The sequence below is a fragment of the Labrus bergylta genome, chromosome 15 (genome assembly GCF_963930695.1).
Source record: "Labrus bergylta chromosome 15, fLabBer1.1, whole genome shotgun sequence".
NCBI lineage: Eukaryota > Metazoa > Chordata > Actinopteri > Labriformes > Labridae > Labrus > Labrus bergylta.
In genome coordinates this window covers 13,553,788-13,577,320 of record NC_089209.1, presented here as the reverse complement: position 1 = coordinate 13,577,320, position 23,533 = coordinate 13,553,788, and the positions used below count along the sequence as shown (strand labels likewise).

Below are 23,533 nucleotides of genomic sequence, written 5' to 3'. Positions count from 1 at the left end.
CATGTAGTTTTGAAGTACTTCCACAGGGGGGCGCTCTAACATATTTGCCTGACTGCTTCTGCTACCAGGGAATGAATGTGTACGGCTAGCCGGCTGGTAGCTTTGGCAATGTTGTCATTATCAGAATGATATCGCAGCGGGACAGAGGAGAATTTGCTCGGTTTTATACTGTCACAGATCCCAAAAAGCATCAGAAAGGCTACACAGTCTACAAAGTCACCGCAAGGGTAAGTAAAGAGGGGAGACGGGCACTCTTGACAGCAAGGCTAATGCTATGTGTTATTAGCTCGCTAGCTATCCAGCTTGAGCTAATATGATGTAAACAACACTTAGTCTTATTAGACAATGATAACACCGAAGTTGTAGCAGGAAAAACACCTTCAAATGGCTGTCTGAAAATAGCTGTTTTCTTATCTCACGCTGGTAATTTAGATTAGCATTGAATCCTCCATAAACGATGTATTAACAGTGAGCTAACGAGCTAGCATTGTTATTGTTAGAAGATGGTGATAAATGAACATTATGTTAGATTAGATTAGATTAGATTAGATTAGATTAGATTAGATAAAGTCTGTCCCAACAGTGACAGAAAATCTCAAGGCTCAAACAATAAACACATTAAACATATATTTATTTTTATATATATATATATATATATACATTAAAATCACATTTAAACTTCATTTTGAAGCGACTTTCACAGAAACATACCCTAACATGTGTGCAATACGTGTTGTACAGGATCATGGCTTTCACATGCTGTCTAAACAACAATGGAAATGTGTCAAAGCCTGGATTTACTCTATGACTTAGCAAGATCTGTGTGACAGTGGTTTAAATCCCATTTATGTCTCCCAAAGTAGTTTTGAAATTCTTTACAAGGAATAACCCCCTGAGATGTGTCATCCAGTTTTAGAGTACAGAAATGGACAATGCACAGACAAAAGTAGACAGGACAGTTTGACAGCACAAGACAAGAAATTAAAAAAAAAAAAAAAAAAAAAAAGTGCTGTTTTATACTGAAAATATTTCAAGTTAAGGTAGATTATATAGGGAGATAAAACCCCAAGTGAATTCCTTTGCCGTATCAGACACATGGCTTTACTTGTAGTGCTTTATTTTGAAGTTGTCTGCCTGCCACCCTGCTTATTTTGATTGTTGGTGATGTCTCGTTTCTACTCTGAAGGCTTCCGTCATTCACTATAATAATACACTCATTGTCACTCTCAGAGCTGTGTCCTTGCTCATTCATGTGTCAGCAGCACTAGAAATTCCTTGCAGCTAAATCAACACTGAAATCTTGTGCTTTTAGAGAGGAATCACCGACATACAATATACCAAATCGTCTCTCTTTGCCACACAGATAATCTCCAGGAAGAGCCCAGAGGATGTCCAGGAGGTAAGGAGTCAGTCATTGTGTATCATATACAGTGATTCTTATGTAAAGTAGGGGTTGGCTGGAATACTTGAGATTTATTTTTTTATTTCTGTTTTTAGCTTGTTGGAATATAAGCACTTCTACGATTACAGCTTTATGTCTTTTATTTTAATTGGTTGGAGCCTTCTGTTACAAAATCAAATAACCTTTCAAAATTTTAATTTTTCAAAAAAAAAAAAAATACGAGTGAATGGTGACATGGGTAGTGAAATTATTATTATTAAAGAAAATGTAACTGCACATTTGACTTCTCTATTTTCCCATGAAACTTCGATTAACATACTGGTAAACACACATGCATACTCTGTTCCACACTGAGGAATGCAGTCCAGCCTGTAACCAGCGCAAATGCAGCAGGCATGATGTCAATTACTGTCTGGAAACGCACGCATACCTCCCTTATTGAACAGTTGTTTGGGAGCTCAGTCCACTATTCTCATAGTGACTGGCTGGCCAGGATTTTAGCAAAGCGCACTGGAATCTCAGCATTATGAGAGAGTTTTTGCTTTATCCGACAGGAAGCGCTTTGTTAAGGTTGGTGTGTGAATGTTACAACTTATATCGGTATAAAATGAAGTTGTTGTATGTGTTAGTTAGTTTGTGTTCGCTTTGGAGCATAGTGGATTTTCCTTTGAATGTTGTTGTTGTGGTTTTAGTGGGAAGTCTTTCAAATTGTTTTTTTCTTTAACAAGAAAATAAATGTTTTCACGATTTACATACTTTATAAGTCATAACAATAATTTTTAACAGACGGGTATAAAGTCAAGTTACAAAATGTAAAAGTATTGATTCTCCATTACACTCTCCTATCAGTCTTCATCCATTTCTCCTCTCTCTCGCTTCCTGTAGATAACAGTGTGGAAGAGGTATAGTGATTTCCGCAAGCTTCATCAAAACCTCTGGCAGCTGCACAAGAATATATGTAGCCAGTCGGAGCTGTTCCCTCCCTTCGCCAGGGCCAAAGTCTTTGGTAAGAAACCAACCCTCTGATTCCTTTTGTGTCAAATATTTTAACCAAAAAAAAAAAAAAAAAAAAAGAGACAACATGTTTATCTTTGATTGATTGAAAATGTTTGGGTCATCTGGTACCTTCAGATACCTCCTCGTTAGTGTGAGACACCAACAGCAACTATAAATCCTGATCCTGATCCTGAATAAATGGAGGAGTGATGACTCTGCCTCCTGGTGGCAGCTCAGTGTTATTGTTCAGTCATCTAGCACTACCTTCTAATTGATCTGCCTCTCCATGTATGCAATGTGCAGGTCGTTTTGATGACTCAGTAGTGGAGGAGAGGAGACAGTGCTCTGAGGATCTCCTTCAGTTCTCTGCAAATATCCCTGCTCTCTATAGCAGTGAGCACATACAAGATTTCTTCAAGGTACACAAACATACATATTCAAAAGAAAAAAAAAAAACATATTCTCAGACAGACAACTGAACCCAATGTTTTTTTTAATTCTTTACAAGGGTGGCGAGGTGCACGACGGTTCAGAGCTCATCGGACCAGCGGAGCCATTTTCTGACTTCCTGGCAGACAGTTTATCGGACTGCAGCTCTGATGGTACGCTCACACACATTAACCCTCTCTCTCTGACTCGGTCTCTCTCTTCATTTATATGAACTGTTCATCCTCGACAGCTCAGACACTTTGAACATGTTTTTCAGTGCAAAGAGACCTAAGTGGTGCAGATGATTTGACTCTCACTTCTGAGTATGGAGGTAAGGTTTCTTCAAACATAAAAAACAAAAATAAACATAATGACAAAAAAAACCCTCTGCAATCTTCTGTTCAACTATTGGCTTGTTATGATGTCTATATATGACCCCTATTTCCTCCCTCAGGCCCATCTAGCGACAGCGACCTGACCTCCCTGGCTGTGGATTCAGACTCTCTAACTGGGCTGGATGATGGCATGGCCTCAGGCAGCACCTCCCCAAACCAGCCACAGGGGGGAGCCACCAACATTAGCAGCAGCTGCAGCCCTCGCTTGCCCTCTCTGCACGAACCTCGCACCTCATCTCCTGCCCCGGTTCCTGCCTCCTCAGCCCCAAATCCAGAGGTCAGCTGGCCAGGCCGAACGCCGCTCTTCTCCGGCAGCCTGAAGAAAGCCGCTGCTGGCAACCAGAGAGACGTGAAGTCAGATTACTTAGACGGAGCCAGTGAGCTCATTTGTTTGGCTGTACAAAAAGAGAAGGAGCAGGACTTCCAAGCAGCCTTCTCCTGCTATCGCAGCGGAGTGGACCTGCTGCTGCAAGGAGTGCAAGGTCAGTGTGGAGAAGAGCGGGGAAACTGTGCTGTGCTTCAAAATGAAGATCAGAAGAAGTTAAAATGCTGATGCAGTACTGTGAAAATCAAACACAATGCTCTTATTCTGTTTTTATAGCTACATCCTAATCTGCTTTTAACTTAACTACACATGCTGAATAAAAAAAATCAGCATATGTATTTATTTTGATCATCATTATTTGATATGTAGAAATTGACTTTTAGTTTGGCACTCTTACTTCACAACCCAATATGGATGGAGACAAGCTAAACCGTCCCTCTCAGTTTTGTATTTCAAAGCTTGTCACTAAAAAACAAATGTTTTGTGTCAGTAAACAATCGCCGGAACAGAAACGTTTAACTCTGCACTTTAAAATCTGCTTTGTGTAGACAAACTCACCGAACTTGCTCACCTCTTTTCAGGTGAGCCCAGTCCCACGCGGCGAGAGGCCGTGAAGAAAAAGACTGCAGAGTATCTGATGCGAGCAGAGCAGATATCCAGTCAGCATCTGAGAAGCAACATGGGTCAAGGGTCAACGCAGACAGTGGTGAGTGGGAGGCCTGTACGCTGCCTGTGTTAGATTATGCTAATATATTTATATGCATGCATCCACCAGGGTCCTCAAACCACTTGAGGGAGTACACCAGAGTGCTTCTGGGTTTAATACAGATGAAAACTTTGCTGCAAGTCTGTATTGGAAAATCTCATCACACTTTATTCTATAAAGAACATTTTGCTGTGTAAAATTATCAATATTTTTGTCATCACAGTGTATTGGATGATAACTTATAAGGCAGTGAGTAGGGAGTTTTTGCTCCTTAAAGGGGCTTCAAAGTGAGCTTCACTTAACTAATGCATGCTTTCCTTTAAGTTAGATTCCTTGTCAGTAGACATTGTGTGTCATGTGATTCTCACAGAATGTATTTGTTGGTGTTTTTACTAACCCTTGCTGCTGCTCTATTCTACACAGTCCTTTATGTCTTTGCTCATATTTAAAGATAATATTATGTGTAATTGTATTCATCACATTTACATTTCTTTCCCTCTAAGGCTCTGGGGGCACAGTGCTGCTCGTCCAGCAGCAGAGGAAGCCAGCAGAGTCCGTCTGAGGAGCTGAGAGCTTACAGGGTGCTCGGGGTCATAAATAAGGTCAGTTTATTGTAAATCTTACAACTTGCAGCCGCGTGTTGGGAGTCTGCTCTTACGATGTCGTTCTTTTCGTATCATAATGAAAAAAATTCTGCAAAGATGCAGATTTAAAAATCAGAAAATGCAAATTGACGATTGTTAAAATTCAGTATTTCACTCAAATGTTAATGGTGAAGAAGGGAATTCTCAGAGGATGTAAACAAATACAATGAAACTACACAGTGGTGCAGCAGACACTCAATAGTCACCCCAGACGAGATACATTTCTCCCCCTCGTGTCCTTTCCGTCTTCAACCCTCACTTTGATGAAGCTATAAAACATAATAGATTTACTAGCTGGTATGGTAAGAGCTGAGTGTGTGTATGTTTAGCATCAGTTATGACGACCCCAAGGTCAGTTTAGGTTGCTGGTCCTCTCAACCAGCTGCCGGCGAAGCAACTTCACCACTCAGCCATGAAATGACTTGGCAAGCGACGGGGAGAGCGGCACACAAAACACTGAATCAATGATGCTCGTCCTTAACACACACACACAAAACCCAAAGGAAAATGTTGACACAACACTAACATGTGTTTCTCAACAGAGGTGCACGCAAAAATCCACAATATGTCCCAAACAAACCAGACACACAGCAGGAAAACTCTACAATAAGTGGATACTGCGCTGAAATGACCCAGCTATCCTCTCCACCTCCTCCTTCCTCCTTTCACTTTTAATGGGGACAGAGGGGACAGATGGAGAGAGCTCCTCACCCTGATGGCCCCGCCTGCGCCCTCCACCTCCCCCTTCCCTGATGTTTGTGTCTTAATTATATTAGCGCCCTGGCCGGCACCGCCACTCTGTTTACTCACAGCTCCATTCATATCCATTTAGCCTGCACCTGTTTGGTCCCCGCCAGGGTCACATGGAGAGAAGGCACTCAACTTAACATACTCATGCACACACACACACGCTGCGCTACCCCGCACACAGGCAGGTTCACACACATATGTTCAAGCCCTTCCCCGGAGACCGTGAGGCAGCAGAAGAGCAATGGAGACGTCCGAGAGAAAGAGGGAGTGAATCAAGATGTCAGGGAGAGGGAGGAATGAAAGAGAAGTGGAATTAGAGAGGTTGAAAGCTTTACGCTAACTTTATGCTTTGTATCAGATTAGAAGAGATGGGGATTTAGAGATGGTACTACTGCCAGCAGCTTCTTTGTCTACATTGAAGCATTGAAGGTGACATATTTTCTAAGAGTATTAGTGGAGAATAAATGCATCTGTAAGAACCTACAGTGCATATTTAATGTGGCAGTTTGGATTTCAGATTCATGTGACTACTCTATTTTGTGTTATTTAGGGTTGAAAAGTAAAGATAAAAACTATTTTTTTTTCGACATTATATTCATCTCTGTAGGATTCCTTTTTTTCAAAGAACAGCCATAAGTCCAAACTTTAATGTTTACAATAAACAACATAAATAAATAAACACCTCAATTATTTCCATTGTCATCACCACTATTACTATAATACTTTTTAAATAGTAAGGTATTCCCTGTTTTTATTGAAGAAATACAGACATTAATGACATTTTAAAAAAATTAAAGAAATCTCTGCACATATCAAACATTTAAATGAGCCGGTGGGAAGACAACCATGTACCTCTTTGGCCCTTCTCAAACTAATCAGGGAACCCTGGACTGGTAAAGAGACTCAGTCTTCAATGATTCATCTCAGTGTGAAGAAAACTGTCATGATTCAGAAAATGTCAACCGATTGATAGATTAATAAATTACTGGCATTTAAGATTACAGTATTTGTCTTGATTTAATTTTCTCCGTTATCCAATTAATGGAAGCATCAGGTCAGGTGTGATGTATTTGTAAAGATATGTGTCATTTTGTCACCTTTACTCTCGTCTTTGTTTTGATTTTATAGTTTTTGGCAGCTAGTATTTCATTTTCCTCCTTTTTTATGCTGATCAACTACAGCGTTAATATTCCTTTATGTCATTGTTATGTGACTGATTTAGTTTGCTCCACACAGCAGGATCTGACGTGCTAATGCCAATTTTTTTTGTGTGTATAATTTAAGTTCCTACATTTATCTTGCAGTGACCTTTATGTGTGCCCTGACCCTGTGGTTAAAAAACTCTGCTCTGGAGGACATAACCACTACATCATGTTAGACCTTGTATGTCTGTTCATGCCCATTAATGGCAATCTTCCATCACAGGTTCTTCTGGTCATGGACAAGAGAACGCAAGAGACGTTCATCCTGAAAGTAAGTGTAAAATACCCATGTGTGTGTGTGTAACTGTTAGTGTGAAGTGTGCCAGAAGCCCCTGTGTGTGACTGGTGTAATTGATTCTAATGGGCCTGTCCCTGTCAGCTCCTCTGCTCTCAGGTGTGAGACGTGTGCCAGATGCCAACACACAGCGCGGGCACAGATGACTACACACACACACACACACACACATACTTGCACACACACTCTGTTGGCCAATGTGAACTATACGTGTAGCGCTGATAGATTTGTGTGGCTCTGTTAAAGTCACGCGCTGTATGTGGCTTGATGAATCAAGTGACTTTGAGTTGCCACGGGGCATAGCTGGCAACTCTTTAATGGGAAGTTTCTCCTTTGCCGCACTCTCCTTCATCATTTTTCTTTACGCCTTTATCTTCACACACACACAGACACACTCACCTTCCTTTTCCTCCTATCACACCTCCTTAAATTCTCTTTTTAATTACTCACCTGCTTCTTCCGTCTTATTGCAGGGTTTAAGGAAGAGCAGCGACTGTGGGCGGATTAAAAGGACCATCATGCCTCACGCCGTGCCCCACATGGTGCAGCTGAGGAAGTTCATTGTTTCTGAAGACGTAGTTTTCCTCCTGCTGCAGTATGCTGAAGGTAAAACACAAACCCATATCTCACACTCATCACCTTCTTCTTCTCATTTGCCCCCCCCCCCCCCCCCTGCATCTCTTCCAGCTGTCTCTCTGCCCTTGTTTCAGACAGATGTTTTATAGAGATGGGTGTGTGTCACAGGTCGTTATTCTGAATACCAGGTGGCACCATGCTTCATTAGCTGTGCCAACACCTGGGCCTCCTTACATCCCACTAACTCCAGGATGTGTGTGTTGCTTATGTGTGTGGGTGAGTGCGTACAATGAAATGCAGCCATATTTTTTAATGCCCTGTAACCTTTTCAATCTGGTGCTCTCCATAACCACCCTGCGCTAATATTAGTGGACAGTATTAAATATCATGTGGGGCTGTTCAACATGATCTAATAAAGCCAATCAAAAGCCAGAGAAAGCGTGGGTGAAACACAGTTACACCTGGATTCAAAGAATACAGGTTTCACTTTATGTTTGTTTAGTGATGTAGAAGTATAAATATATATATATATATATATATATATAGTCTACAGCAGCTGATGTGTTAAATGAGGATAGTCAGGCAGATAGAGGCGAGGCAGTGACCTGAGTGACATTGGACAAAACAACATGTGGATGTTTTACTTTCTAAGCCATCGAGCTGCCCTGCTATCATTATCATCACTGCACACTCCCTATCTGTTCTCATCACACACAACAGATGCTGGCTTCCAATTGCTCACACTACAGCTGTGTGTGCGTGTGTGTAAGTGTTTGTGCATGTGTGTGAGCAAGACAGAAAAGTCAAAACACATATCCAATCCCTGATAGTCCAAATTGAGTTAAATAATAACTCAATAATAATAACCCAATTTGGACTATCTGCAAGGTGTTTGTTTCCCTTGGTAAACAAACACCTTGGTAAACAAAACTTGGTAAATAAGTAAGTGATGAGTCTTTAGAGTTTTTCAAATAGTGCCAGTAACTAAGGAGCTGCAGAACCCAAGTGGACTGTCTTCTCTGCATTTCGTTGTTCAGAACAGTTCTAGTGTTAATTGCCCACCAGGTGGCGCAGCACTGGAACTGGCCAGTGGCCTCTAGACAATAAGGAGGCTTCAATGACACCAAGGTTTTAACGTAGCATGTTTTGGGACTTTGACTGATTACAAATCCATGCACTAGTTCAAAACTGAAATCATAAGGTCCTGAAGGTGCATTTGTCACCCTCTTTAAAGTGCAGAACAATCCAAGAAATCAATGACTTCAAGACATGATTCTTGTTTTTGTGTCTTGAAGAAAAGTATTACAAACTCACAGATTTTCACGTCTGTGATTTTGTAATAATATTTGTTGTACACAAATGTACATGAGACTTTGAGACTTGTGTTTTCTAAAGCACACGTTTTTGATGGGTATAAAACACAATGAGCCACATTTTAGAAAAAGGTTATCCCAGTTGAAATAATGTTAAAGTTGTATTCATGAGATAAACTTATTTTTGTTTAAATTCCTAATTTCCTTTATCTTTAGGTGGAAAGCTGTGGTCACACATTGGAAAGTACCTTCGTTGTTCAAGCCCAGACGAGAGCTTTGATATTCCTTTCATCCAGAAGAGCCACACAGCAGCTGTTCATTCGCCAAGACACGCTGTACCAAAGCTGGATGCAGGATCGGCCAGTTCTGGTTCTGTGCTGCCTGCTGGTTCTGAATCTGCTACAGGGCTGCAGAACGAAGAGGAGAACCTCGACAAATCTCCTCAGAAAAGTGTTCTTCCACCCAGGCTTACTAAACAAATCGGGGCCCACTCGGACTCTGGAGCCACCTCTGAGGAGGAGTGCACCAACAGTTATCTTACACTTTGCAATGAATACGAACAAGATAAAGTAGAACCAGATGCACTAGAAGAGGAGGAAGAGAAGAGCGAACAGGAAATGCTCTCGCTGGAGGTCCCCAACGCGACAACCACTACGTCCTCACGCAGCCGCTCGCTGATTAGCAACGACAGCCTCTCTTCTCCCATTAGCTCTCAGGATCTCAGCTTTTTTACAGATTCGTTGGACAAAAGCGGCCACACTGCAGACACCGAGCAATACTGTGGGGACGCCCAGGACAACAGTGAAGTCTTCAGTCCTCTGCCATCCCCTGCTGCACCTCTGTCTTTGGACCAGTCCAAGCACACACCAATGGAGTTCTTCCGTATCGATAGCAAAGACAGTGCAAGTGAGGTGACCTGTCTCGACCTAGGAGAGCAGCGTCCCTCTCACAAGCAGGTCTCTGTCTTTTCTACGTCCGACCTTGGCTCAGACGTCACTGAGGATCTTCCTGAGCTGGCTCAGGAGGTCAAAAGCCAAGGCTTGGAGCTTTGGGGGTTGGACTGCAGTGATAAAGGCTCCAATGAGTCGGTGCCAGTTATTTCATTCAAAGAGGCTGTGGTTGAGGATGAGGGTCACCCACCAGACCTTTTGGTCAACCTGCCTGAATTGAGCGGGACGGAGGATTCTTTACAAGAAGAGTTAGAGTCTTCAGGGGTGTGTTTGGGCCTCGAGGTTACAGCTTCTCCTCAGAAATGTATCCAGCCCGACGTCTTGCAGCTTCACAGCCAGCCCGAGGCAGAGGAGGAGGAGCAGACGCTGGAGCAGGAGCTTTCATCTTACTGCACAGCTTCTGCAACCTGTGACATCAGTGTTGCATCTTCCTCCCCCTTTAATTCGCTGTGGGATGACTGCAGCTTGGCGTTTGCACAAGAGGCCTCTGAAAAGATGGTAGTTGATCTCGCATGCCAAAAAAATAGCGCGCCCCTAGACCTCCCAGACATCGACTCACTTAGTAAGAAACTCGAGACAAGTATGGGCGTTAATAAAGACTTGATTCCAGATCCCAGTGGTAAAAACACTGATTCTATCACAGCCAAAAACGGGAGTGAGGCCTGTGCAGGGGTTGAGAGTTTACCAGGGCTTAGTGGTGAATCACAAAGAGTTATTAGTATTAAAGGTGGCAGCGAATTCGATAAAGACGTATCAAGGCTGTTCAGAGAGCTGGACGAGCTGTCGTTGGCTGCATCGCAAGCTCGCATCCCCGAGGAGTTTGTTCGATGCTGGGCCGCGGAGATGGTGACAGCCCTGGACTTTCTGCACCAAGAAGGCATCATCTGTCGAGACCTGAACCCCAACAACATCCTGCTCGACCACCAAGGTGAGACATCAGTTATGAACAGAGGATTACTCACAACACTATGTCGATTCAAACTTAAGATATTTACCCACCGAGACAAAAGAATATGTAAATGTTTGTGGAACAAGATCTGAAAATTCAAACTTTTAACCTAACTCTTTTAATTCAAATTGCAATACTGCTTACTAAATATAATATTAGAGCCGCACTTCAATACAGTTTATTTACAGAATGGTCAGACAAACCTGTGGATGAGCTTAAAGCAGAATACAGCTGTCTCTTTAATGTTCAACCAGGCAAGAGAAAGCAAACATCCTCTGTCTGTTACACGCTTACACATCATTCCTCTCACTGCCACAATGACTTCATTGAGACTTTTTAACAATAAATACAATGTGTTTTTTAAGGAAGAAGGCAAAAAAAATGTACTTATACAAGAAACCCAGTAGCTTTAGATCAATTTGATAATGGCTAGTGAAACTTCCAAGACACAAGATGTAAAAAAATTTATGAAAAAGTTGCTGTAGCAGAAACATTAGTTGTAAACTGAGTAAAGTATCTCTGATGTGATACTTCTGTAAAGACTGAAATTTTTATTACATAGAACTTTAATCCAACCCAGTGCCCATTTGGAATTCCGGTAAACCTTAAATTGCAAAAACCTGGATGACTGCAAACCATCTCAGAGATGTTCTATAGGGACCTAAATTACATTTTTGCAATGCGTTGCTTTTAATCATCATTTCAATGATAGGACGCTAAACATCCTGTTAATCTGACTCTCCAATAAATTGTGGATGTCATTTTTTTTCTTCACTTTGTTGTCAAGAAAAAAATGAAACTATGGATTCAAGTTTTGTATTCCTTCCTTGCAGGATAGATCACTTTTGGGTTGTCTCTGTCAATCAAACATGACGTAATGTATTTCCTTCAGCGAATGCTCCTCAAGAGATAACAGTGTTGTTGTACCAGGAGGTCACAGATCCCCTCTCAACTTCTTCTTTTGTCATCCTACAATCATCTCTCCCCACCTCGTTATCAACAAGCGTCTAATTAGCTGAGTGGCTGTTTTCGTCTCCCTGCCGGTAATTATTGTTCTAAAGGGCCCATCAACGGTGTAGTGTGGTGCATCAGTCTGGCTAGCCTGGGCTAATGGCCACGGCTACCTAATGACACCATTAGTTCTAATGATAGTGTTAACGGGTAGCCGCTAAACAGGAGTAATCGGTGGGGCTGTGTGCTTGAAGAGCTTGCATGGGGATGTAGAGAGGCGGAAAGGAGCAGAGGAAGGAAATGTTGGAAAGGTGAGTAAACAGTTTGAGAAGCAGCGAGTCGGAGCGACACTTGACTGCGCAGGGTTGACGAAAGGAGGATTAGATGATCGCATTTTGAGATGTCTTCCTTTCTGTCTCCCTAGGTCATGTTCAGCTTACGTACTTCTGCAGCTGGAGTGACGTCGAGGAGTCCTGTGACAAAGAGGCCATTGCCAATATGTACTGTGCACCAGGTACGACATCTACAACTGTACTAATCAATTTTTTTTTTAAATCTCTGATTACTCTTATGCACTAATTCTACACTGATTAATTCAGAGCCTATATTCATACGTGTGTTTGTGTGTCAGTCCGGATGTTTGTGTGGGGTTAATTCTATGCAGGCATGCAGGGCCATAAGTAGGTTACTTTCCCATGGTCACAAACCCCTCATTCATGACCAGGCATGAATAAACAACCCAAGTGAACACAAACCCCTCTGGAGATTAGAAAATGAGTATTCTTCCTGCCTCTGAAACAAAGAAATCTATAGTTTCATGTCCTCTTTCTGTTTTTTTCTTTCTTTAATACTTTGCCTCATTGTTGCTAAAGGGACCTCATTAGGATGCATGCAGTACTCCTGTTGTTAGGTTTGACGTTTTCAATGAACACTCATTTGGTTGCTAATAGTAGGGAATACATATTCAATCAAATTTTCTTAAAATCTTCCAGCAACATTTTGGTGATCTTGTAGTTCTCTAATTGTCCTGTAGAGATTGCTGTTGTGCAGCTGTGAAGCCCGTAGTGCAGTAACGCTGTGCATTGCCCCCAGCAGGCTTGTGGCAGCTCTGGCATGCTGTTTACAAGCTGCCGAAAACAAACTGCTGCTAGACTACAGCACCATGTCCCCACTTAGCACGCCTGTGTTTGACATATAGGCGGGTACGTATTCTAGTAACTTCAGCTTCACAGTTGGGTTGTTTCTTACATTGTATGTGATTGGCTGGATTATTCTTTCTTAAATATGCAGGATGTAGAACTGCGAGCTGGAAACACTCGGACGCACTCTGAGACATATACGATGGCCCCTTATACCCATTCTCTCTCCCACACACTCATATTAAGCCGCTCACTCATATTCCTCCTCTCTCTTAAGCCAGAAAGGTCACTTCAGATTTAAATCCTCCTTGTGACTACAACATACATATGCAACTATTATAATTAATCTGAAAGCAACAAATGCTGTATCTGATATTTGAAGTATGCATATTTTTTTTTATTTATTCCTGGAGCAACAGTCTGTTTAAAAGCCTGATAATGGAAGCACATAGAGGCATGTGTGGTTGTGACCGGCATGAGGTGACCTAAAGACACAGAACGAGGATCGTAATGCTTTATGAGGCTGGAAATGTTAACTGCAAAGCCGAGATAAGTTTTCTGCTTAAGTTACTGTGGAATTATTTTGTTAGGAATCTTGTTATGAGCATCAAATGAAAACAGTCTTATCGTGTGGATGGTAGGTTTGAATATAACGTGTAATCTTTCGAAAAATCCTCTTTAATGTAAATTTTATTTTTGGATTTCATAATTCATTATTTTTGAACGTATTTCAGTTTCAGTTATATATTTAAAGTTATATTTATAATTTCTCCAGTTTTTCCTTCTTTTTGTCTTTTACCTCTCATTATTTTTTACAGCTGTATCTGTACGGTTAATAGAAAATGAATGAAAGCTGGATTTTAAGATGTTTTCTCCAGTTATAATTACTTATTACATCAAGGAAATGCCTTAGTTTTGGCTTGCTACCATTATCTATTAATTATTTATTTACTTTAAGTAATTTTCTGACTATGTGCAATTTAAAAAAGAAGAAGTTTGTCCATCCGGCATTGAAAAGAACTCGAGGGAAATCACTTTAAACCCATATAAATGTGGAAAAAAAATCAAACAATTCCAATTGGTATAACTTTAGCCAAAAAGACAAATGAGTACATGATTTAATGACAATCAAAGTTGTTGTTGGTGAACGTCTCTAAAAGCTGATGAATTTGTCTTTTAAAGACGGCATGGTTCAGCTAGAGGCTGTGTCTAAATGTTGACCACAATGTCTGCGAGTGAGTCACACAAGAAATGTAATTGTTTTTTCAGCGAAGTATTTCAAAAGGGTTAAAATAAAAGCATCACCTTTTTGTGAAATGAAGTGGACATGAGTCGACCTCAGCCCAGTTGTTAAAGGTCTTGTTAGTTAAATGACTGCTGGGCCTGCGTGGACCAATCCATGTAATACATAGAAGCTGCCAGCAGGGGGTGTATTACCCTTTAGTTGAGCGATAGGAACTCTTACACATCCGTAGACAGTCCTAATCAACCAGTGGCAACTTTTTCTCTTTAATTTTCAACATCTCTGTTGTTGCCTTTATTTTTTTATTTTTTTTTTACAAATAATACAAACTTAAAATCCCCCTTTTTTTTTTTTGGATTATCTTTGTTTACAAACCTGCAGGACAACTACCTTAAGTAATGCGTGTGTCTGTAGATGTATGTGCTTGTGAACACACACACACACACACACACACACACACACACACACACACACACACACACACACACACACACACACACACACACACACACTAACACAGAGGTTAGTGAGTGTGTGTCTCTCTTGCCCTTGTTATGTATTGCTGTTTATCCAGACAGGGTCAGCTCTAGCGATGGCTTCATTCCTGATGACAGATTTATGACTGTTTGCCAGAAAGCTAGCAGGGGGCCTGCTGTGACCGTGTGTGCGTGCGTGTGTGTTTATATGTGTGTGTGTGTGTGTGTGTGTAAGAAGAAGGAGGGAAACATGTTTTGAAAGCGCACACATTCACACCCACAAAAAAACAGGGGAGTGGACCCTGAAAATACAGCAGTAGGGAATTAATCTATTTATCCTACACTACTGCTTATTTACTTTTCACCATTACGTCATCATTGATAAACATCAGATGGCTCATGTTTTTTTTCTTTAATAAGAAAAAGTACAAGCTGTTGCGTCGCCTGATGCGACATCATTTGAGCAGAAAAAGGGAATTGTTTTATTGTTCTGCTGAGGGGGAAGGACAAAACTGATTGTCTTCAATGTATAGGAAAAGGGAAATTCAGTATTTTCTTCCCCTCTGAGGTAACAGGCCAGTAACTGAGCTCTTCATTATTATACCCACCTTTTTTTCTTTTGCTGTTTTGCTTGCTCTTTTACCTGCTAAGCCACAGAAAGATGTAATAGAGGATAACGTGTAGTTCCCCTTTTTTTGAAACAAAGCTCTGACATTGTTTAGAAAAGTAAAAAGTTCACATTCTGGAAACGAGGGAGATGACTTAAAGGTTTGTGTAAGGTCTGTTTTAGACTACTTAACTTACAAGATAAATACTGTGACTAAAAAAACAGAGCCTAACCAATTCATAAGACACAAACAGTCTTGGGAGATCATACACGGATCCTTCCTTACTTCCTACCTGCGTGCAGTCTACTTCCTCTTTTAACAATGACTTTCAGTTAAGTTTTTAGGGAAGTTTTGCTGAGAGGAGAAGAGAGAAAGTTCCTTATGGCCCCCGGGAGAGAGGAGATCGAGTGTGATTAAGATACAAAGCAAAAGGGAACTGCGTTGTGTGAGGGGAAAGGGAAGAAGAAAAGGCCACAAGGTGAACAGAGTGTGTCGTTGTCGTGGCGAGTCTGAACTTCTCAGTATTCCTTTTGTCTTCTTTAAACTGCCATTGTTGATTTGAAAGTTTTCTGTGTGCTGTCTAAGAACTGAACTGTGTGTGGAGGTTGGGTAAGATTTGAAAGTTTTACCCATCACACAGTGTAACAGCGAGGTTTGAATGACCCATGGCCTCTGGACGCAGTTAATTCTCCCTTCTCATCCTCTTGCTCTCTGTCTCCTCTTCGCCCTGCCTCGCTCTGACAGAGCGGTAAGTGTAGCCAGCTCCACTGTACTCTCCCTGCAGCTCCTTAGACATTAATCCATTGTGATGACATCGACCTTGCTCTAAGATGTGTACGATTGTGTGTGTGTGTGTGTATGTGTGTGTGTCCAGTATCTCCCCTCCAGCTGATAACTACGCAGGTATCACTAGTCCGTTCAATGACGATCTTCTCTCCTTGGCTGTCAAAACAGTCGTCCTAGGGAGCCCTGAAGACTGGTTGCTCAGTTGGCTGTGCGTGTGTGTGTGTGTGTCTCTGTGTGTGTAGGAAACATGTAAGTCGTATCATAACCTCTGCTGGAAGAGAACCTCACTGCCCTCTGGAGTTCCCCTCAGCCTCCAGGAGACGAGGGGGTCTTTGTCTCCTATGCTCCCCCAGCTGAGGAGCCTGGTCTCTGGGCACACACAGCAGTGACCCAGGGGTCCCGGCCCCTCTGGAGAGAGGGAAGCTGAGCGGCACAAGAGGCCATCTGGTACCCAGTGGAGCCAGTTGCACACACACACACACACACACACACACACACATACCCTCTCTCGGTCATACATACACTTTTGACTTTAACAAATGAGTATCACTCTGAGTCTCAGGTCTAGATTTAAAAGCCCATGTGGATCCTCATAAGCCTTTCAGAGAGACGGCTCTGGATCAGAACACTATACAACAAAGAGTGGGATTGGAAGTGGTCAGACCTCCGATGAAATGCTCACCTTGTGCACAAATTTGTTTGTGTGAATTTGAGGTAATTTATGAATATTACTTAAGGAAGTGGTGGTAAAAGTGTCCGAGAAAATTTAGAGCCCGTAATTAGTTGTAGCTGTAGATAAAATGAAACAGAATTATGTTCTGTCAGCAGGTTAAAGCTGCAATCATCCACAAATTCTCATAATTCGTAACAGCAAGTTATTTTTCAGGCCAAAGATTTGCTGCGTCTCCTTTTTCTTTGTAATGAAAAATCTTTGGGGTCTGGATGTTTTACTGACAAACAAGTAAAAGATTTGTGAAATCAAGATCAGTGAAAATTGTCCTGAAGATAGGTTGTATATGACTTCTGATTAGCCTGACAAAAGACTGGGAATGTGCATCCTTTCAAGATGTAAACAAATCAACAAATTTAGGGAAAAAACAAAATAATCGTTACTTGGAGAGGCGTCTGGGTTGTAGTTTTCTTCTGAGGCTTAAAATAGTATCCAGTTAAAGAAAACTGAACAAATATGTTCTCTATTCTTCCTGCCTCCATGTCTTGGTGTGTGTGCGCGCGCCTGTGTGTGTGTGTGTGTGTATAGCACGAGTGTGTGTGTGTTTGAGGTCAGGTCATGCAGATGGTGTGAAGTTGCAGCAGACGGTTTCCTCAATTTAACTGCTTTTTTATTATGCAAATCACCCTTTTATGAGACACACACTTGTTTGTGTGCGCGTCTGTGTGTGTGTGTGTGTGTGTGTGAGACTGTGTCCATGTTTTTGTGCCCATTTTCAATTGATTGTGTCAATTCAATGAAACATTAAGTTATCCAAGATGTCATTCTCAAAGTGTGTAATGTTAGGGCTTTAAAAGCAGAATGATTCTTTGAAGGGGTTGAGTGCATGGGAGATCAAGATCAAAGAGAGAATGTTTTTAATGCTACAAATCTGATTATTTAACATCTATCACTGGTTGATCTTCTTTCCTAGGTTCCTCCAGCCTCATAAGCTTGTTTATTTATTGATTATTTCTGTGTATTCTTTTTTTTTTTTTTTGCTCCTGTTCCAGAGGTGGGAGGTATCAGCGAGGAGATGGCAGCATGCGATTGGTGGAGTTTGGGTGCCATCCTGTTTGAGCTACTGACAGGCATGGTGAGTGAGAAAGTAGGAAAAAAAAAAATGTTATCTTTGTTTGCGAAGGTGTTGTGGGATGTCTGTAGGTGTCTTGGCTTTCAACTCTCTCACACTCTTTATGGTGCTGCCAGGTTGTGTGTGTGATTCTGCGCGCGTGTCAGTACATGTCTGAGTAGGAGGAGTTTATTGTTTTTTTTTTTTCCTGTGTGTGTTTGTGGATGTGTGTGAGGTGCGTCTTGGCTGCCGTCTCGTACTCTGGTTCACGGGGAGTGCCAGGGGTGCCGGTGTGACTTTCTCCCCCAGCCTGAGCTCCATCTGCTGGGCCAGGGGGTCAGCTCTCGCTGGGCCTCTTCGCTGGCTCCTGGCGCAGCGCTGAGCTTTGAGCACACTGCTCTGAGGTCGGCGTGGAAGGTGAGGAGCAGGGCGGCTCTCAAGGTGCCGGAACTCGCCTGGTCCAGGATCAGGGACCCTCTTTTAAGACTGGCTTTTTTTGTTTGGAAGATACAAATCAGCCTGCATACATGAACTTAAACGCATGCTAATTATAACTTACAGCTCTCTTGAAGGACAAATGCACACACACTAGCAGCATGCACACACCCAGTGCAGGTGCAAAGCATCCCCCCCTGATTTTTTTGTATTATCTATTAAATTTGAATAAATTCTAACTGATTGCCAGTGGGCATATTTTCATATCAGCTATCAGTGTCTCCCATCAATGGCCGAAAGACGTGTCGGGGGGGGGGGGGTGTTATGTTCGTGATAATATATTGAACGATACACACCCACTTACCTGAAAAAAAAGAAGGAAAGTCAGTCACACAGATGTCTCGTTTGATGATTATGTCTGGGTACAGCCCTGGCAAGGATACACACACGCAGGCACACACAGTGTCTCTTGATCCTTGCAGGATAAGATCTCGCCTGGAGCAATCTTGACTGCTGCTAGGAACACAGCCAGAACTCCTGCAGCACGTACAGGAGAGAGAGAGAGAGAGAGAGAGAGAGAGAGAGGCAACTGATCTAACTGATGGAAAAAAACACATCCAGGATCCCCCAACAGAAGCAGTTTATGTTTTTTCTCTGGCTGCACTTTTTCTGCCCCAGCGTTTTTCAATTTGTAGTTTTAGATGCACTGAAAGATAGACTGATTACGCATATTATTGTCAATTATTTAAACAGTAAGGCTGCTTTCTGTGGTTAGAAGAGCACTACTTTCTGTGGTTAGAAGAGCACTCTCAGGTCTCGTGCTCATTTTATCTTGTTTTGAGTTTTATGTGAATGCAACAACTCCATTCATCTGACAATGTGACCAGGTCAGACTTTACCAACCAGGCAGCTGTCAGCCGTTTCCAGTGAAGTTGCAGAGTACCAACAAAGTATAAACATGTTGCATTTGTTCCAAGAAAGAGCAACAGTAGTTCAACCCTGGCCTTGTTGTGGTTGATGTGATCACTGTTGTTTCAGGGGCTTTAGCTCTTTGGTCTCCTCCTATTTATCCAGCGCTGATGCTCTCACTCTGACCTGTAAGGCCCTGCGGGTGTCACTGTATTTGTCCTTTTAGAGTCTTTGTTTTGACTGATAGTTATCTCTTTTTTTTTTCCACCCCTCCTTCCTCTCCGTATACAGTCTCTGCTGCACTGTCATCCAGCAGGAATCGGTCGCCACACGGCTCTCAACATCCCGGAGTCTGTTTCAGAGGAGGCCAGGTCTCTGCTGGAGCAGGTGAGCGTTACCCTGCTAGCTTGTTTTGTGATGTTTTAACAGTCAGCTCAGAATTAAACTTCTGGCTCATTCAAAAAGTTTTTAATGAGAAAATATTTACTTTTTATCATTATCATTTTATCACCTTGACTCTTAAGTCACTAATGAATAACGTCAACATGGGAATCTCGCCTGTAGATGATATTGATTCTGTTGAATCTTTTAAAGAGAACTCTCTCTCTTAGCCAGTAATTATAAAATGTATGTTTGTGATTTTTGAAAATAGTCTTTGGCAGTCCTTTCCAAGTTGGAGAAACATGACTTATAGGTGACTTACTGCTGCAGAAGAAGTTGTTTATCAGTTTATTTAAAACAACATAAACTCTAAAAAGAGCCGGCTAAGTTTGGGCTGCTGGGTGTGTCAACAGACACACAAAAAGAGTGTTATCCCACTGTCATTGATCATTAAGAGAAAGAAAATGACACAGCGGTACTAAAAACTTCCGGATACACAAGCAGTCTCTGGGAACATGGTAACAGTGACATCACAAACCTAAAGAAATTAGAACAATAAAAACAGGAGCTGGCTGTACTTGCATCAATGAATAGTGGTGTATGTATGTGGAAGATTATATCAGATAAAAAAAAAAAAACAACAACACTTGGTTCACATGGTGGACATATCCTTTGTCAGTTGCAACATGCTCGTATCTTCAAGCTAAATCAAAATACACAACTCATGCCATGTTGATGTGTATCAATACGGAGAGAAAAGATCAACATTTTCTTAATATGACAAAATCATATTGCTGAGAAAAAGTTGACTTTCAGACACTATGGAATCACTATAATCCATTAGGACTGCCTGATAACTACATTTCAAAGTCGTTGTTTCATCAAAGTGGGTTTGTCTATTTCTGTTTTCTGTCTCAATATCTTTTTCAGTTGCTCCAGTACAATCCAATGGAGAGACTGGGGGCAGGTGTTGGAGGCGTGGATGATATCAAATCCCACCCTTTTTTTGCCAAAATGGACTGGCCCAAATAGCCACTGTGCATTGTGGGACAAAGGAAACCAGAATTGCATTTCGGGGGGGGGACTAATTGCCCTGGATGAACTATTTTCAGATTGGACGAAAAAGAGATAGAACGTAAATAACAATGCATTTCTGCACATGTCGTCATATCTGTGCTGCCACCCGGTCACCACATACTCCTTTTTCTTATTTACCAAGAAGCAGTATTAACCTCTGCGTATATTGTGCATTTCTTTATCATACACAAGTTTACCGTGTAACCTTATCTTTTCGTGCGGGGAACATGTGGTGCAATAATTGACACAGGAAGTGCTGGTACTGAGTGACGATCCACTACAGCATTGTTGCTTTAACACTCCTTGTTCTTTAGCTTTTGAGCCAAAATGTCAATTAAGAGTGGCAGGGGGACTTTTTTTTTGTGATTTAGGTTTTTTTTGCATACCATAACTAGTGCATGCTAAACATTAAACTGACACCTTTCTCAAGTCACCTTTCATAAAGATCAATGTGCAATACCCTCAGTCTGTTGCTACCTTTAACACTTATATCATTCCTTACCCAGCCCACTGAGATTAGCCATGACTGAGACAAGTTGAGTTTTTATTGATGTGTGGTTTTATGCTCTGATGAAGAAACAGATATAATATCTCATTAATTACAACATCGTCCTTTTTTTGTTTTTTGTTGCCAACTCTTCTTACTGCCAAACAGCCCACATACAGTCACAGAGATGGACACTATGCAAGGGGAATGAACAGGAGTAGATTTTTATTTTTTTCAATTGAACAATTAATTTAGATTTAGATTTGATGTAATGCTTATTTAAAAGATCATGTCTGAAAAAAGGGCCGGTGTAAGATAGTGAATGAGTGTTTTCAATGACAGTGTTTCGTACATTTAAAAAAAAAAAAAAAAAAAAAAATGGAGTAAAGAATGAAGAGGTTTGAACAACACGGTTTAAAGTCAACCCTTTCAAAGATTTTGGTTGTTTTATGAATATCGCAACACTGATTTTTATGCTTGAACAAATTTCATTTATGTAAAATACTTAATGCTCTGAACAAGAAATCTATGGAACAATAAATAATGTGTGTCCTGTAAATATACCTTTTAAAGGATGTTGTGCTGAGTGGAAGGTTCACCCAGGTGTCAAAATAACATTGATTATGTTGAACGTGTCAATCACTTTCTGCCGCTTCAATCAAACCCCCCCTTTTCGTTTTAGTAACACATCTAGTAACTTATCAGACCGATCAATTTCTGAATTATATGGTGAACATTTCATTTGTTACTTTGGGAACCCTTTAACACTTCTTGTATAATGGGATGAGACTTTGGAGACTTATCAAACACATCTTACACATTTCTGTAACAACACACAGATAGTGACTCTTCCACTGATGCTGCACACTATTGTACTTCACAATACTGTTGGCAGATTCTGGCAACTACAAGGTCCATACACCACTTATTGATCGCTTATTATCAGACATAAACATCACACGATTTTTTTTCTTCTGCTTAATGTTCACTCTTGTGTGTGCTCCATGTCTATACTGGTCTGTCAATCACTCTGGAAAAAAATAAATAAACCTACCTGGATGAGTTCATGTTGTGAGGTGTGTTTTTTTTTTTGTACACATTGGGAGTGTGTTTGGAGTGTGTTTGTACTGAGGCTATAGCCCCTCTTATCATCAGGACTCGTGATACTCCTAGAAAGCCCCTGTCACCCATACTGAGCGTCACCGTGACAGTAATACGAGCCAACACACACACACACACACACACACACACACACACACACACAGCAGGATTAATCACCAGCACTTATTGATGATACACATTAGTTGCAGTTTAAATATTACAAAATAGGCATTATAAAAGTGTTGGGTAAATCTAACATTAAACTTTAACACAGTTCTAAATATATCCACAGCGTTCCCTGGGTCAGCAGGGAATGGGTTCACCCAGGCATTGAATATGAAAGAGACTTTGAGGACGTTTCACCTCTACTCCAAAAGGCTTCTTCAGTTCTAAACTAACTGGTGGACAGAGCTACAAATTGTCTTGATGATTAATCCAAGGAAAAATAAAACACATTTCAATGACCAAACAAACCTGGAATGAACAAGGTATTTTTGGGGGGCAAAATTAAAATGACAGCCTATAAGTAATGAGGATCTTTTTTTTTTTTTCTCTTGCCAAGAGTTAGATAAAGATTAATTGAAAAAACAGCTACTAGATATCCTAGCTGTACACAAATATTGGTAACAGTCTAGTCTCTATTTTAAACATACAAAATTTAAGTTAAAAAAAACTTACATCTCCTGGTTTTACACTTGACTACCACATTTGTAATTCAACCAGAAAGTAGTTTGGTACTTACCCGTGGTGGTTTGATGCTGTTTGTGGGTTTCTTACTTTATTTAATTATTTAAATATAACATTAGCAGAAGTTAGATTTATTTACTGAGCCAGGCTTGCTCTTTCTCTCTCATATTCTCGCATATTTCATCATATGTATATTCTTTTATTATCAGTGTGCAGAAACTGACTGGCAGGATCCCTCTTGAGTCTACTCCTTGTTAAAAAAAGGGTTATCCTAACATTTCTGTTCAACTTTGGGAGAATTATATTTATTTTAAATGAACTGAGATTCTTTAAGTATTTAAAATCTATATTATTTTAGATAGTTCAAATTCAATAGTTAATCGTGATTAATCACTTTTTTAATCACATGTTTGAAATTCTATTTTTTTACATTTAGAAAAAAATGGTTAGGCTTTTATTCTGAATTCTTGTACTGTCTTAAGCTTAGAGTAATTTGGTAGATCGAAGGTTACAACACTAAGTTTACTACGGAAAAAAATA

The 23,533-nt window shown here is 41.0% G+C and overlaps 1 protein-coding gene across 2 annotated transcripts; it reads left to right on the top strand.

Annotated features, from left to right (window-relative positions):
• The first annotated feature begins 54 nt into the window (after positions 1-54).
• rps6kc1 (ribosomal protein S6 kinase polypeptide 1) lies at positions 55-22,270 on the top strand. 2 transcript variants are annotated; one of them, XR_010668752.1, is made up of 17 exons: positions 55-227; positions 1,364-1,399; positions 2,288-2,408; positions 2,702-2,817; positions 2,907-3,000; positions 3,105-3,158; positions 3,282-3,704; positions 4,129-4,253; positions 4,757-4,855; positions 7,073-7,120; positions 7,618-7,750; positions 9,250-10,911; positions 12,308-12,397; positions 17,858-17,940; positions 18,152-18,333; positions 19,552-19,647; positions 20,572-20,615. XR_010668752.1 is itself a non-coding variant. In XM_020647386.3 (16 exons), the coding sequence occupies exons 1-16, from the start codon at positions 126-128 to the stop codon at positions 20,671-20,673; spliced, it is 3,384 nt and encodes a 1,127-aa protein (XP_020503042.2). In that variant the 5' UTR covers positions 57-125; the 3' UTR covers positions 20,674-22,270. The 2 variants fall into 2 exon arrangements, 1 of the variants encoding a protein (XP_020503042.2); XM_020647386.3 differs by lacking the exon at positions 18,152-18,333 and having other exon boundaries at positions 57-227; positions 20,572-22,270.
• The last annotated feature ends 1,263 nt before the right edge of the window (positions 22,271-23,533 follow it).

What these genes read in the sequence shown, in the direction of transcription:
- rps6kc1 (XM_020647386.3), top strand. Translation starts at nt 126, where the DNA reads ATGATATCGCAGCGGGACAGAGGAGAATTTGCTCGGTTTTATACTGTC. An exon ending in AAGGGTCAACGCAGACAGTG is followed by an intron (nt 4,254 to 4,756) that starts GTGAGTGGGAGG and finishes TTTCCCTCTAAG; the next exon opens with GCTCTGGGGGCACAGTGCTG. An exon ending in TTGAGCTACTGACAGGCATG is followed by an intron (nt 17,941 to 19,551) that starts GTGAGTGAGAAA and finishes CTCCGTATACAG; the next exon opens with TCTCTGCTGCACTGTCATCC.